At 42.5% G+C, this 12,240-nt stretch overlaps 1 protein-coding gene across 2 annotated transcripts in view; it reads left to right on the top strand.

The window, feature by feature from the left end:
- The window catches only part of LOC141055757 (prostaglandin reductase 1-like), a 69,340-nt gene that overhangs the window by 28,183 nt on the left and 28,917 nt on the right, over positions 1-12,240 (top strand). Inside the window, exons 3-6 of one of the 2 annotated variants that reach the window (XM_073552454.1) lie at positions 267-326; positions 2,042-2,209; positions 3,184-3,301; positions 4,749-4,904. In XM_073552454.1, the coding sequence (XP_073408555.1) occupies positions 267-326; positions 2,042-2,209; positions 3,184-3,301; positions 4,749-4,904 (502 nt within the window). Of the gene's footprint in view, positions 1-266; positions 327-1,103; positions 1,283-2,041; positions 2,210-3,183; positions 3,302-4,748; positions 4,905-12,240 lie in introns of those variants that run through there. The other variant, XM_073552453.1, reaches the window with a different exon arrangement.

The raw sequence follows: 12,240 nt of genomic DNA, 5'->3' as shown, positions 1-12,240 counted from the left end.
GCTCAAATGGGGTGACAGAAACTCTTTTAATGTGCACTGTGTAATGGTAAATGTCTCCAGTGGTGGCACTGCAGAGATCCTGAACACTTTTTTTTACAGCTTATTGAGTTTATCTTAGGCAACCTTTTAAACAAGTATCTTAAGTAAACTGTGCAAAAAATATATTTTACTAGGCATTATGATATAATGCTGGTCTTATTCGGAGACCATGATAATTGCACAGCTATGTGGAGGATATGTCTATCTAAACTATCTTCTATTTTCAGAGCATACAGTATGTATGCATTGAAAGAAGGTGATGTCATGATGGGATCACAGGTTGCCAGGTAAAATCACTTCTAGCAACATGGTATATCGTAACCATTACTTATTTACTGTATTTTCCATACTTGTATAGCGCCATCATCTTCCACAGCGCTTTACAAAAGCATTGGCACCCTAAAAATTGTTTCAGAAATGAAATATTTCTCACGGAAAATTGTTACAATTACACATGTTTTGTTATACACATGTCTATTTCCTTTGTGTGTATTGGAACAGCACAAAAAAAGAGAAAAAAAGGCAAACTGGACATAATTTTGCACAAAATCCCCAAAATGGACAGAACAAAATTGTTGGCACTTTTCCTAAATCATAGGTAAACATGTTTCAAGCATGTGATGCTCGTTCAAACTCACCTGTAGCAAGTAACAGGTGTGGACAATATGAAAATCACAACTGAAACCAGATAAAAAGAGAGGTTGTCTTAATATTTGCATTGTGTATCTGTGAGTGTCACACTAGAAACTGAGAGCAGAGAAGAGAATGTTCTGAGGACTTGAGAACCAAAATTGTTGAAAAATATCAACAACCTCAATGTTATATGTCCACCTCCAGAGATCTTGATGTTCCTCTGTCCGCAGTGCTCAACATAATAGAGAAGTTTACAACCCATGGCACTGTAGCTAATCGAAAGTCTCATTCAGACAACAGTTTTTTTCACATATGAGAAAAATTAACTGCGTTTTATCAGATTTTTTAATAGTGTCATCAGAGTTTCATCAGTTTTTTTCACTTAAGAAAAGTGGGAAAGCGTTTTTTTCTTATCTGTCAGTCAAGGAAAAACAGGCAGCTCACGGATGTTATCCAAGCGCAGTCACATTTTTTCAAAGACCCATAGACTTTCATTGCCAAGTTTGATCGCATACTCGGATGACTATCGGATATGTCTCCATGATTTTGCACAAGCCACTGAGTCCGACAAAAACCATGGACATGTGAACAGCCTCATATTTAGTCAAAGGTACAAGTGCTATCTATTAATTCTATTCTATCTATTCACAGTAATGTTAATGAGCCCTAACAAGGAGTCCAGACCAAACATTTGAGGTGTTAGGCTAAGCTGTCATGATGAGTATTTGGTGGATCTTTGGTGTTGCAGATTTTCTGTGGCATTTCCATACCAGTTATCAAAATTAGGTTACTTGCGTTGTTTTTCATTACATTTTTTATTTTTTGTACATGTGTTTTTATCGCATTTTTTCTACTACTTTTTTTTGCCTCTTTTGCTGTGTTTTACATAATGCTGCTTTGTTTTTGATACTTCCTGGTATTTGGCTTTCTTAAAACTTTATTGATAAAATCAAGTGCGGATTCCATGCATTTCTATTGTGTTCCTGATGTGGAAATGCGCTAAAAACGCATAGACACTATACTTTTATTAACTGCGGATTGTCCTCAGCTCATTCAAGTCTATAGGCAAATTCTGCAAATAAAAGGTATATTTATCACAATAGGCATGAGATTTTTTTTTATAAATCCCATATACAGCAAAAGTATGCAGTGTCAAAAACTCACCAAATACCCATTGTGTCTACCTTTACCTGATTGTGATGCTACTCTATCACAAGTTAGAAAATAAATGGTCATTTGGCTGCTGTTTCTCGGCTTGAGACCAATGTCTATTTATATAGTGAGGGTGTAATACTGTTAGCTCTATATTGCAGAGAACAATAATATTAAGCATTTGATCATTTACTTTATGTTTTTGTTTTTAATCCAGGGTGATAGAAAGCAAAAATCCTGCCTTTGCTGTTGGAAATTATTATGTTGCACAGTCAGGCTGGACCACATATTTCATATCAGATGGGAAAGAACTCCGTGCTTTGCCATCCATTTGGCCTGAATCACTGCCAAGATCACTGGCACTTGGAGCTGTTGGCATGCCTGGGTAAGCCTTAAAAGTACACACCTCAATGTTTTTATAACCTCCTGAAACATCTGGATAAAATTCATATAATCTATTGGTCCACATTTTGGAGGATGAATAGACAAAGAATAAACCATGAAATTCCTGCAATAATCAAATGAAAAGACAATATGTTATACTCTAATTGTGAAGGGAGAGAAATGTAGCTGGTGCACCAACATAAATTGCCCATGTTTACAGATGTACATAGACCGGGTGGAAATAAGTATTGAACACGTCAACAATTTTCTAAGTAAATATCTTTCTAAGATGCCCATAAATTAAGTGTAATAATGAGAAAAGACACAGGGAAAAAGGATTGAATACACTTACTGAAATGTAATTAATATTTCATAGAAAAGCCTTTGCTGGTGATGACTGCTTCAAGATACCTCCTGTATGGAGAAACTAGTCGCATACATTGCTCAGGTGTGATTTTGGCCCATTCTTCCACACAAACGCGCTTCAAGACCTGAAAGTTTTGTGGCTCCTTCTGTGAACTCTGAGCATTAGTTCATCCCATGAATTTTCTATTGGATTCAGGTCAGATGATTAGCTGGCCCATTCTAGCAGCTTTATTTTCTTTCTGTAAAATCAAATGAGAGTTGTATTGGCTGTGTGTTTGTGATCATTAGTGAAAGTAAGAAAAAAGTTCACATAAGCTCACCAGTACAGGCAATGTTTCCCAGAGGGTGCCCTGCACGGGCAAATCCTGACTCCGGTTTCAGGTAAGTAGACATGAAGAGGAAATGGCAAAGTAGTCCAGCTACCGCCTAAAACATATTTTAGAGAAAAAGCGTGAAAAAAAAATTGTTAAAAACATTATTTATTTAAAACCAAGAAAAAACATGGATTTAGGCCTATGCGTTTCAAGCGCTACCATACTCTTAATCATAGCGTGTATGCATGGTTATGTAATCCAATGTTAAATTACTTTAAATTCTTTCTCTAACCAGAGTAACAGCATACATTGGTCTACAGGAAATCTGCAATCCAAAGCCAGGGGAAGTCTTGCTTGTGAACAGTGCTGCTGGTGCTGTGGGCACAATAGTAGGACAAATTGCTAAGATAAAGGTACATGAGGTTCTGAATTACTCTGCATACTTATCCAAATGGTATAAAAGGGGCTACTGTCATGACATGCAGTATGAGGGGTTTTATAACTCAGCCGTCATGTTTATATTTTACCATATGTTGATGATTTTATTTCTCAAAAAATGCATTTAAAATATGCACAGTTTTCCCAACCTTTATAGCATTCTGGAATCCAGAGAAAAAATGGATATTTCTGGGAACTCCTAGCATTTTTTTCAAAAGAGAAAAAAAGACTAAAAATAAGTAGCACAAACAATTAATAAAAAACTGTGCTAAAAAATAGCTCTTATTCAAAAACAGAATAAATAATCAACAACACAACAGTGTTAACAAGGGCAAGGTAACAATCACAACTGTCAAAGAAACAATAAAAAACAAAAAAAGGAGAAGAGGTTAACTTTTTTTTACCATGTCAAAATCCAGTTTGTCAGATACTACAGTTCTGACATCAGCCTTCTAAAATTAATTTAAACCCCAAACCAGATTCTAAAATTAATTTGGAACCCATGCTCCAAGACACACAAAAGCAGGTATTTACTTACCTGACACCTTGTGTACCAGTCCATTAAGGACCTGACTTTGTCTGCGAGTACCCTGGGCTAAGGGATATCGTCAGTCTGTGCCACCAGTGAACATCTTTGTACTGCATGCACAGTGCATATAACCACAGAACTGTTCAGAACCTTGCCAGTCTTGAAGACATACACTGGAGTCAGATGCTCCTGATTCATGAAGAGGCATACACCTCTTCATGAATCAGGAACTTCGAACAAGTGGCATACACTTCTGTGTGAGTCTCGCCACTAGTGATGAGCGAGTATACTCGCTGCGTGGGTTTTCCCGAGCATGCTCGGGTGTTCTCCGAGTATTGTGTCGATGTTGCTGCATGATTTGTGGCTGCTGGACAGCTTGAATACATGTGGGGATTGCCTGTTTGTTAGAGAATTCCCACATGTTCTCGGGCTGTCTGGCAACCACAAATCATGCAGCTGCGTCGACAAAACTAAATCTCCAAGCATGCCAAAATACTCGGAGGACACCCAAGCATGCTCAGGAAAACCCGAGCAACGAGTATACTCACTCATCATTACTCGTCACTAATCCTACTCTACTCTCTAATGGAGTAAGATTTGTGGCATAGCAAACATCAGAACTCATCCCAAATTTGGCAAGTGGAGGTTGCCTTGTCCTTCCCAAACTTGGCCCACTTTGTTGAATCTGAACGAAAATAGTGTCAAAACTTCAAAAGTCGCAGAATTTTAGTGCAGCTGCCAGTTGGACCAAAATTATGCAACTTTATAAACATTTTTAGAACAGAATACTGATCTAAAAGCTTTGATAAATCAGGCTCAAAATATGTAATGAATGCGAATAGATATTTGATATGAGTGTATTTGTTATTATAAAAAATATTTTTTATCTCCAGGGCTGTAAAGTAGTTGGATCTGCTGGGTCAGATGAAAAACTTGCATATTTAAAAGAAATTGGTTTTGATGAAGCTTTTAACTACAAGAAAGTGAGCTCTTTGGATGAAGCTCTGAAGAAGGCCTCTCCGGAAGGCTATGACTGCTATTTTGAACATGTAAGTTACAAACTGTTATGAAACTGTCTTTCTCAACATCACAAATGGATCAAATTGAAACGTTCTAGTAAAAATAAGCAACTTTGCAATTTACTTGCTATTAAAGATCCTCATTTACTTGCTGTTAAAGTCCTACTGGGCTGGCCAGGCTCTGTTTCAATGGTGCTAGTGAAAGGGGTCTCTCAGCCTGTCACGGTTGTGAGCGAGTGTTGTGTCACGCCAACATCTGCATTGGCCACCCTCTCTCATTCCCCGTGCCTCCCTCTGCTCATGTAGACAAGGGGTGACTGTTTAAAACTGTGTCAAGCTGACTTTATGTATCCCAAGTTGGTTCGGAGCGCCCCGTTGGTGAAAGTGTGGAGACTGTACCGCATGACCTCTCGACGTTTTAGTGATGTCAGGTGGAGCTGCGAGATGCGGTTCTTCACATACAGTGGGTATGGAAAGTATTCAGACCCCTTTAAATTTTTCACTCTTTGTTTCATTGCAGCCATTTGGTAAATTCAAAACAGTTCATTTTTTAAAAAAATTATTAAAAAAGATAAACTGAAATATCACATGGTCATAAGTAGAGTTGAGCGATACCGTCTGATACTTCAAAGTATCGGATCGGAATGGATCGGCCGATCTTAAAAAAAAGTATCGGTATCGCCGATTCCGATACCGGAAGTCCCATTCAAGTCTATGGGACTTCCGGTATCGGAATAAGAAAAACCCTATTTTTGCCTTGTACAGCCTCTCTGGGGTCTGTACGGGCCTTTCGGGGGGCTGTGCCGGCCTGCCAGGGGGTCTGTGCAGGCTCCGGTGGTCTGTGCTGGCCTGCCGGGGGGCTGTGACGGCCTGCCGGGGGGGCTGTGCAGGCTCCGGTGGTCTGTGCCGGCCTGCCGGGTGGCTGTGCCGGCCTGCCGGTGGTCTGTGCAGGCTCCGGGGGGCTGTGCCGGCCTGCCGGGGGGCTGTGCCGGCCTGCCGGTGGTCTATGCAGGCTTCGGGGGTCTGTGCAGGCATCGTCCGATGGGACTACAAGTCCCATCGGGCGATGCCTGCTACCATGACAGTGATTGACACATTAGCCAATGATGGGACAGTAGTAGTCCCATGATCCGGCTAATGTGTTGAATGTAAAAAAAAAAAAAAAAAAAAAAAAAAAATTACATGCTACATACATCCTACATACATACAAAAAAAAAGTCCCTAGTCTCACTTTATGCCATTGCTGCGTGGGAAATTCCCACGCAGCAATGGCATAAAGTGAGACTAGGGACTTTTTTTTTTAAGTGGCGGAGGAATACAGTGCGGAAGGATACCTCCCTTCCGTCATTGGATTCCTGCAGCCTGTAGAGAGCGGCAGCATCAGCTGATGCTGCAGTTCTCTTCCCAAGATCGTCGTGGGACACACTCGTGGACTGCTTCGGATCATGGGTGAGTATTTTTGTGGTTTGTTATGTTAATATTTATTCCGTACATGACAATGGCTTCGGGGAACAATGTGACAAGTATTGGTAAGTATGTTACTCTATGTTATATGTACTGTATGTCTATGTATGTATTGTATGAATGTATTGTATGTAGCATGCATGTAGTATATATGTAGTATGTATGTAGCATGTAGTATGTATGTAGCATGCATGTAGTATATATGTAGTATGTATGTAGCATGTAGTATGTATGTAGCATGCATGTAGTATATATGTAGTATGTATGTAGTATGTATGTAGCGTGTAGTATGTATGTAGCATGCATGTAGTATGTATGTAGCATGCATGTAGTATGTATGTAGCATGCATGTAGTATGTATGTAGCATGCATGTAGTATGTAGCATGTATGTAGTATGCATGTAGTATATATGTAGTATGTATGTTACATGTTGTATATATGTAGTATGCATGTTGTATGTATGTAGCATGTATGTAGCATGTAATTTTTTTTTTTTTTTTTTTTTTTTTACATTCAACACATTAGCCGGATGATGGGACTACTACTGTCCCATCATTGGCTAATGTGTCAATCACTGTCATGGTAGCAGGCATCGCCCGATGGGACTTGTAGTCCCATCGGACGATGCCTGCACAGACCCCCGAAGCCTGCACAGACCACCGGCAGGCCGGCACAGCCCCCCGGCAGGCCGGCACAGCCCCCCGGAGCCTGCACAGACCACCGGCAGGCCGGCACAGCCCCCCGGCAGGCCGGCACAGCCCCCCGGAGCCTGCACAGACCACCGGCAGGCCGGCACAGCCCCCCGGCAGGCCGGTACAGACCACCAGAGCCTGCACAGCCCCCCCGGCCGGCCGGCAGAGACCCCCGAAAGGCCCGAAATGACGGCGCATCATGATGCGCACACACCGCGCATCATGATGACGTCAGGCTGTCAATCGACTTTGAACTTCCGATTCCGGTACCGACATCCGATATTGAAAAAATATCGGATGTCGGTATCGGAATTCCGATACAGCAAGTATCGGCCGATACCCGATACTTGCGGTATCGGAATGCTCAACACTAGTCATAAGTATTCAGACCCCTTGCTCAGTATTGAGTAGAAGCACCCTTTTCAGCCATGAGTCTTCTTGGGAATGATGATTTTCACACCTGTATTTGTGGATCCTCTGCCATTCTTCCTTGCAGATCCTCTCCATTTCCATCAGGTTGGATGGTGAACGTTGGTGGACAGCCATTTTCAGGTCTCTCCAGAGATGCTCAATTGGGTTTAGGTCAGGGCTCTGGCTGGGCCAGTCAAGAACGGTCACAGAGGAGCGGTGGACTGTTATTTTATTTATTATTTCATTAACCTAATGTGTGGACATTCAGGCAGCCAATCAGGGTGCAGAAACCTTCCACAACTTCAAGACACAAGGGCTTGAGTCATTGGCTGCCAAAGTCATATGTGCCTCTCCATATAAAAAGTGGGTATGTGGTTTTGGTGCCATTTTGTGAGTGTAACAGCGTAGTGAGGCTGCTGCAAGTAGTCAGATAGTTAGCTAGGCGGTTTATTCTCAGCTAGTTTAGATAGATTGCCACTTCAGCATATAAATCCATTAGCGCTGCTGATTCTAGAGTGACCAGTCGACATTTCAACCTATAAATCTTTTGTGCTAATTCTGTGGTCCAGCCACAAATAAATACTGATTGTTAATTTAGTGACAGGTGACTGACAGGTCTGGGCCTAGAGTTGTGAAACAGCTGATTAAAAGAGGGAAAGGGTACATCCAACATGAGTTGGAAAAAGCGAGTTCGTGGTGCAAGGATAAATTGTGGTGTACTTTCGGCAGGTGGTAATGTTACTGAGAGCTCTACTAAACAGACACCATTTCATCCTATCTAAAGGCAACTGACAACTTATGCTACTGGACGGGCTACTCAGCTCTCATTTCTTGGCAATACGCCTTGTAGATAATTTTTTGAAATGTGGGGACTCCAAGTTGGGTCTTCATCTGGTGGGTTGCCGGTAGTGGAAGGAGACTCAGAGTACCAGGCCCACACCTGTCATTTATTCACCTCTTACTGATCAATTTGTTAGCGAGAAATGCTGGGCCAAGCCCTGTCCCTTCCATCCATGCTGCGCCATTATAAAATTTCTACTGAACCAAGATGAGTGAGTATGCAGAGCTGTTCACCCATTCTATTCCATGGGCATCAGTGGTCTGCTCCAAAGATTCACAGATTCAAGAAGAGTTAAGCATCCGCAATGACATCCCAAATTTTTTTCACTTGGATACGAGGCTGGAAGAAGTAGGGTCCTAGCAAAATCCATACCCTCATCACCAGATGTTACCCCCAGGGGTGGATGTGATCCTGGTGAGACTCAGATACCTGAGTTGCATGCATACTGTAATGTGTTGTCAAGGTAGGAAGAGGAGGAGGGTGACTCTCAGAGCGAGGAGAGGGAGAACAGAGAGGACAACAGGCCTACACCACTCCCTCACTGACCTCTTAATTTTAAAGCTGTAAAAGGTGGCCCAGACCCTGTGTCATGCATAGCTCATGCATGACTGCTGCGCCATTAGGTAATTTCTACTGTGGGTCAATTGATGCCACTTTTACTGGGGTCTGCCCCTAATTTTTGGAAATGTTTAGACTCCAAGTTGGTTTTCTTTTATGTGTGTTGCTTGTAGCATTAGGGCTCCCAGACCCGTAGGCCTACGCTTACTTTCAATCAACTACCAGTGTTACTATCCTTAAAGGTTTCTAACAATAGTATCATAGCATGTCTACACTGGTCCCTCACCCACCTCTTAAAAGGAACTTGTCATCAGTTTTGGCCGATATAAGTTTCGGCCATCACCTTTGAGAACTGATATACAGCATTCTATAATGCTATATATAAGCCCCCAACCAGACCTGGAAAAGAAGAAAAATAACTTTTATTATACTCAGCTATGGGGTGGTCTGGTCCAAGGAGTGTCCTGGTCCGGCGCCTCCCATCTTCTTAAGATCACTGTCCTCCTTCTTATTTGTGTGGATGACACAGTCTCCCCAACAGGCGTACTTCTCTGCCCTGCTGAGGGCAGAGCAAAGTACTGCAGTGCGCAGGCATCAGGGCTCTTTGACCTTTTGCGGCACCTGCGCACTGCAGTACTTTGCTCTGCCCTTAACAGGGCAGAGAAGTAGGTCTGCACAGGAGCGTGGCACAAAGCATCCAGGAGGATGGCAATGCATGAAGATGGGAGGCGCCGGGCCAAGAAGAACGACACTCCTTGGACCGGACCATCACGCAGGTGAGTATAATAAAAGTTATTTTTCTACTCTTACAAGTCAAGTTGGGGCAGATATGCAGCATTATAGAATGCTGTATGTCAGCCTTGAAAAGTGATGGCCGTAACTTATATCGGCCAACACTGATGACAGGTTTCCTTTAATTTTAACTTAAATTCAAAGCTGTAAATGCTGATGTAAGGGAGGGACAGGACTATAGTCATGACCTGAATTGCTGCAACCTCTATTTCCAGTCCTTCCCCTACAGAAAACTGTACTCTTCTCTTCAGCGTACCTGCATCTCCAAATTCAGCTTCCTCTGGGCACTTCCCAGGCAACGACGGTCCCTCTTCCTTGTGACCCCAATGGAGACACAGTCCAAGTTAACTTTAACATTTTCTTTACTGAGTACTTCACACGTTACATCCACAGTTGGTACATCGTGACATTTACTTGTTTCCTCATCTTTCCCTTTCTGGCTGTCGCTTCAGTGCAGTACATGCCCAGACCGATCCGTCCTAGACTGCTCCCCAGTTCCTTTCTGGCCTGACCTCGCAATGATGACAATTCCTTCTGCCTGATTCACCCCAGACTCAAAATCATCAGTCACCAGGTTTGGTTGCGTCTGGTAAAGCATCTGTCCCGTCTGTACCGATATCGTCGAAGCTCCAACTTCTCTCATCTCATCAGCCCAACCGACTCCTGCCCTAAAAGCATCTGCCCAGGCGATAAGTCACCACATCTTTCCTTTCCTGTTCTGGCCCACTGCTATGACAAACAATGACTGTGGGTAACGTGGCTGCAGCGCTTTGACGTTGCGTGGCTGCCAAGCTCTCCGGGCCTATAGTTCATGTGAACACTAGGGCACCCTGGCCCCGTCTGACTTAATTTCCTAAAAACTTCTCTCTTACTACCAGGCAGCCCCTCCTACAATTAACCCTCTATAAACATCCTATCAGCCATACCTATAAGTATGCCCCCATCTAGTGGCCCACAACAGAACTACACTTACCCTATGTATAAGAACTATGTACTAAAGTGCCCTTCTCTAATGTCCCCAAAAGAATGCACTTACTTACCCTAAACTACACATGAACATCAATACACATCACTTTATTTTATTTACAGTGTAGTACTAGGAACACAGCCTCTAAAGAATGGTAACATAATATATATATATATATATATATATATATATATATATATATATATACAGTGGGGAAAAAAGTATTTAGTCAGTCAGCAATAGTGCAAGTTCCACCACTTAAAAAGATGAGAGGCGTCTGTAATTTACATCATAGGTAGACCTCAACTATGGGAGACAAACTGAGAAAAAAAAATCCAGAAAATCACATTTTCTGTTTTTTTTTTCATTTTATTTGCATATTATAGTGGAAAATAAGTATTTGGTCAGAAACAAAACTTCATCTCAATACTTTGTGATATATCCTTTGTTGGCAATGACAGAGGTCAAACGTTTTCTGTAAGTCTTCACAAGGTTGCCACACACTGTTGTTGGTATGTTGGCCCATTCCTCCATGCAGATCTCCTCTAGAGCAGTGATGTTTTTGGCTTTTCGCTTGGCAACACGGACTTTCAACTCCCTCCAAAGGTTTTCTATAGGGTTGAGATCTGGAGACTGGCTAGGCCACTCCAGGACCTTGAAATGCTTCTTACGAAGCCACTCCTTCATTGCCCTGGCGGTGTGCTTTGGATCATTGTCATGTTGAAAGACCCAGCCACGTTTCAACTTCAATGCCCTTGCTGATGGAAGGAGGTTTGCACTCAAAATCTCACGATACATGGCCCCATTCATTCTTTCATGTACCTGGATCAGTCGTCCTGGCCCCTTTGCAGAGAAACAGCCCCAAAGCATGATGTTTCCACCACCATGCTTTACAGTAGGTATGGTGTTTGATGGATGCAACTCAGTATTCTTTTTCCTCCAAACACGACAAGTTGTGTTTCTACCAAACAGTTCCAGTTTGGTTTCATCAGACCATAGGATATTCTCCCAAAACTCCTCTGGATCATCCAAATGCTCTCTAGCAAACATCAGATGGGCCCGGACATGTCCAGGCTTAAGCAGTGGGACACGTCTGGCACTGCAGGATCTGAGTCCATGGTGGCGTAGTGTGTTACTTATGGTAGGCCTTGTTACATTGGTCCCAGCTCTCTGCAGTTCATTCACTAGGTCCCCCCGCGTGGTTCTGGGATTTTTGCTCACCGTTCTTGTGATCATTCTGACCCCACGGGGTGGGATTTTGCGTGGAGCACCAGATCGAGGGAGATTATCAGTGGTCTTGTATGTCTTCCATTTTCTAATTATTGCTCCCACAGTTGATTTCTTCACTCCAAGCTGGTTGGCTATTGCAGATTCAGTCTTCCCAGCCTGGTGCAGGGCTATAATTTTGTTTCTGGTGTCCTTTTACAGTTCTTTGGTCTTCACCATAGTGGAGTTTGGAGTCAGACTGTTTGAGGGTGTGCACAGGTGTCTTTTTATACTGATAACAAGTTTAAACAGGTGCCATTACTACAGGTAATGAGTGGAGGAAAGAGGAGACTCTTAAAGAAGAAGTTACAGGTCTGTGAGAGCCAGAAATTTTGATTGCTTGTTTCTGACCAAATACTTATTTTCCACCATAA

This window comes from Dendrobates tinctorius, unplaced genomic scaffold (assembly GCF_039654945.1).
Source record: "Dendrobates tinctorius isolate UK_male_01 unplaced genomic scaffold, ASM3965494v1 ptg000191l, whole genome shotgun sequence".
NCBI classification, from domain to species: Eukaryota; Metazoa; Chordata; class Amphibia; order Anura; family Dendrobatidae; genus Dendrobates; species Dendrobates tinctorius.
Note: the sequence above shows the minus strand (reverse complement) of the source record. Positions and strands in the feature narration are given on the sequence as shown.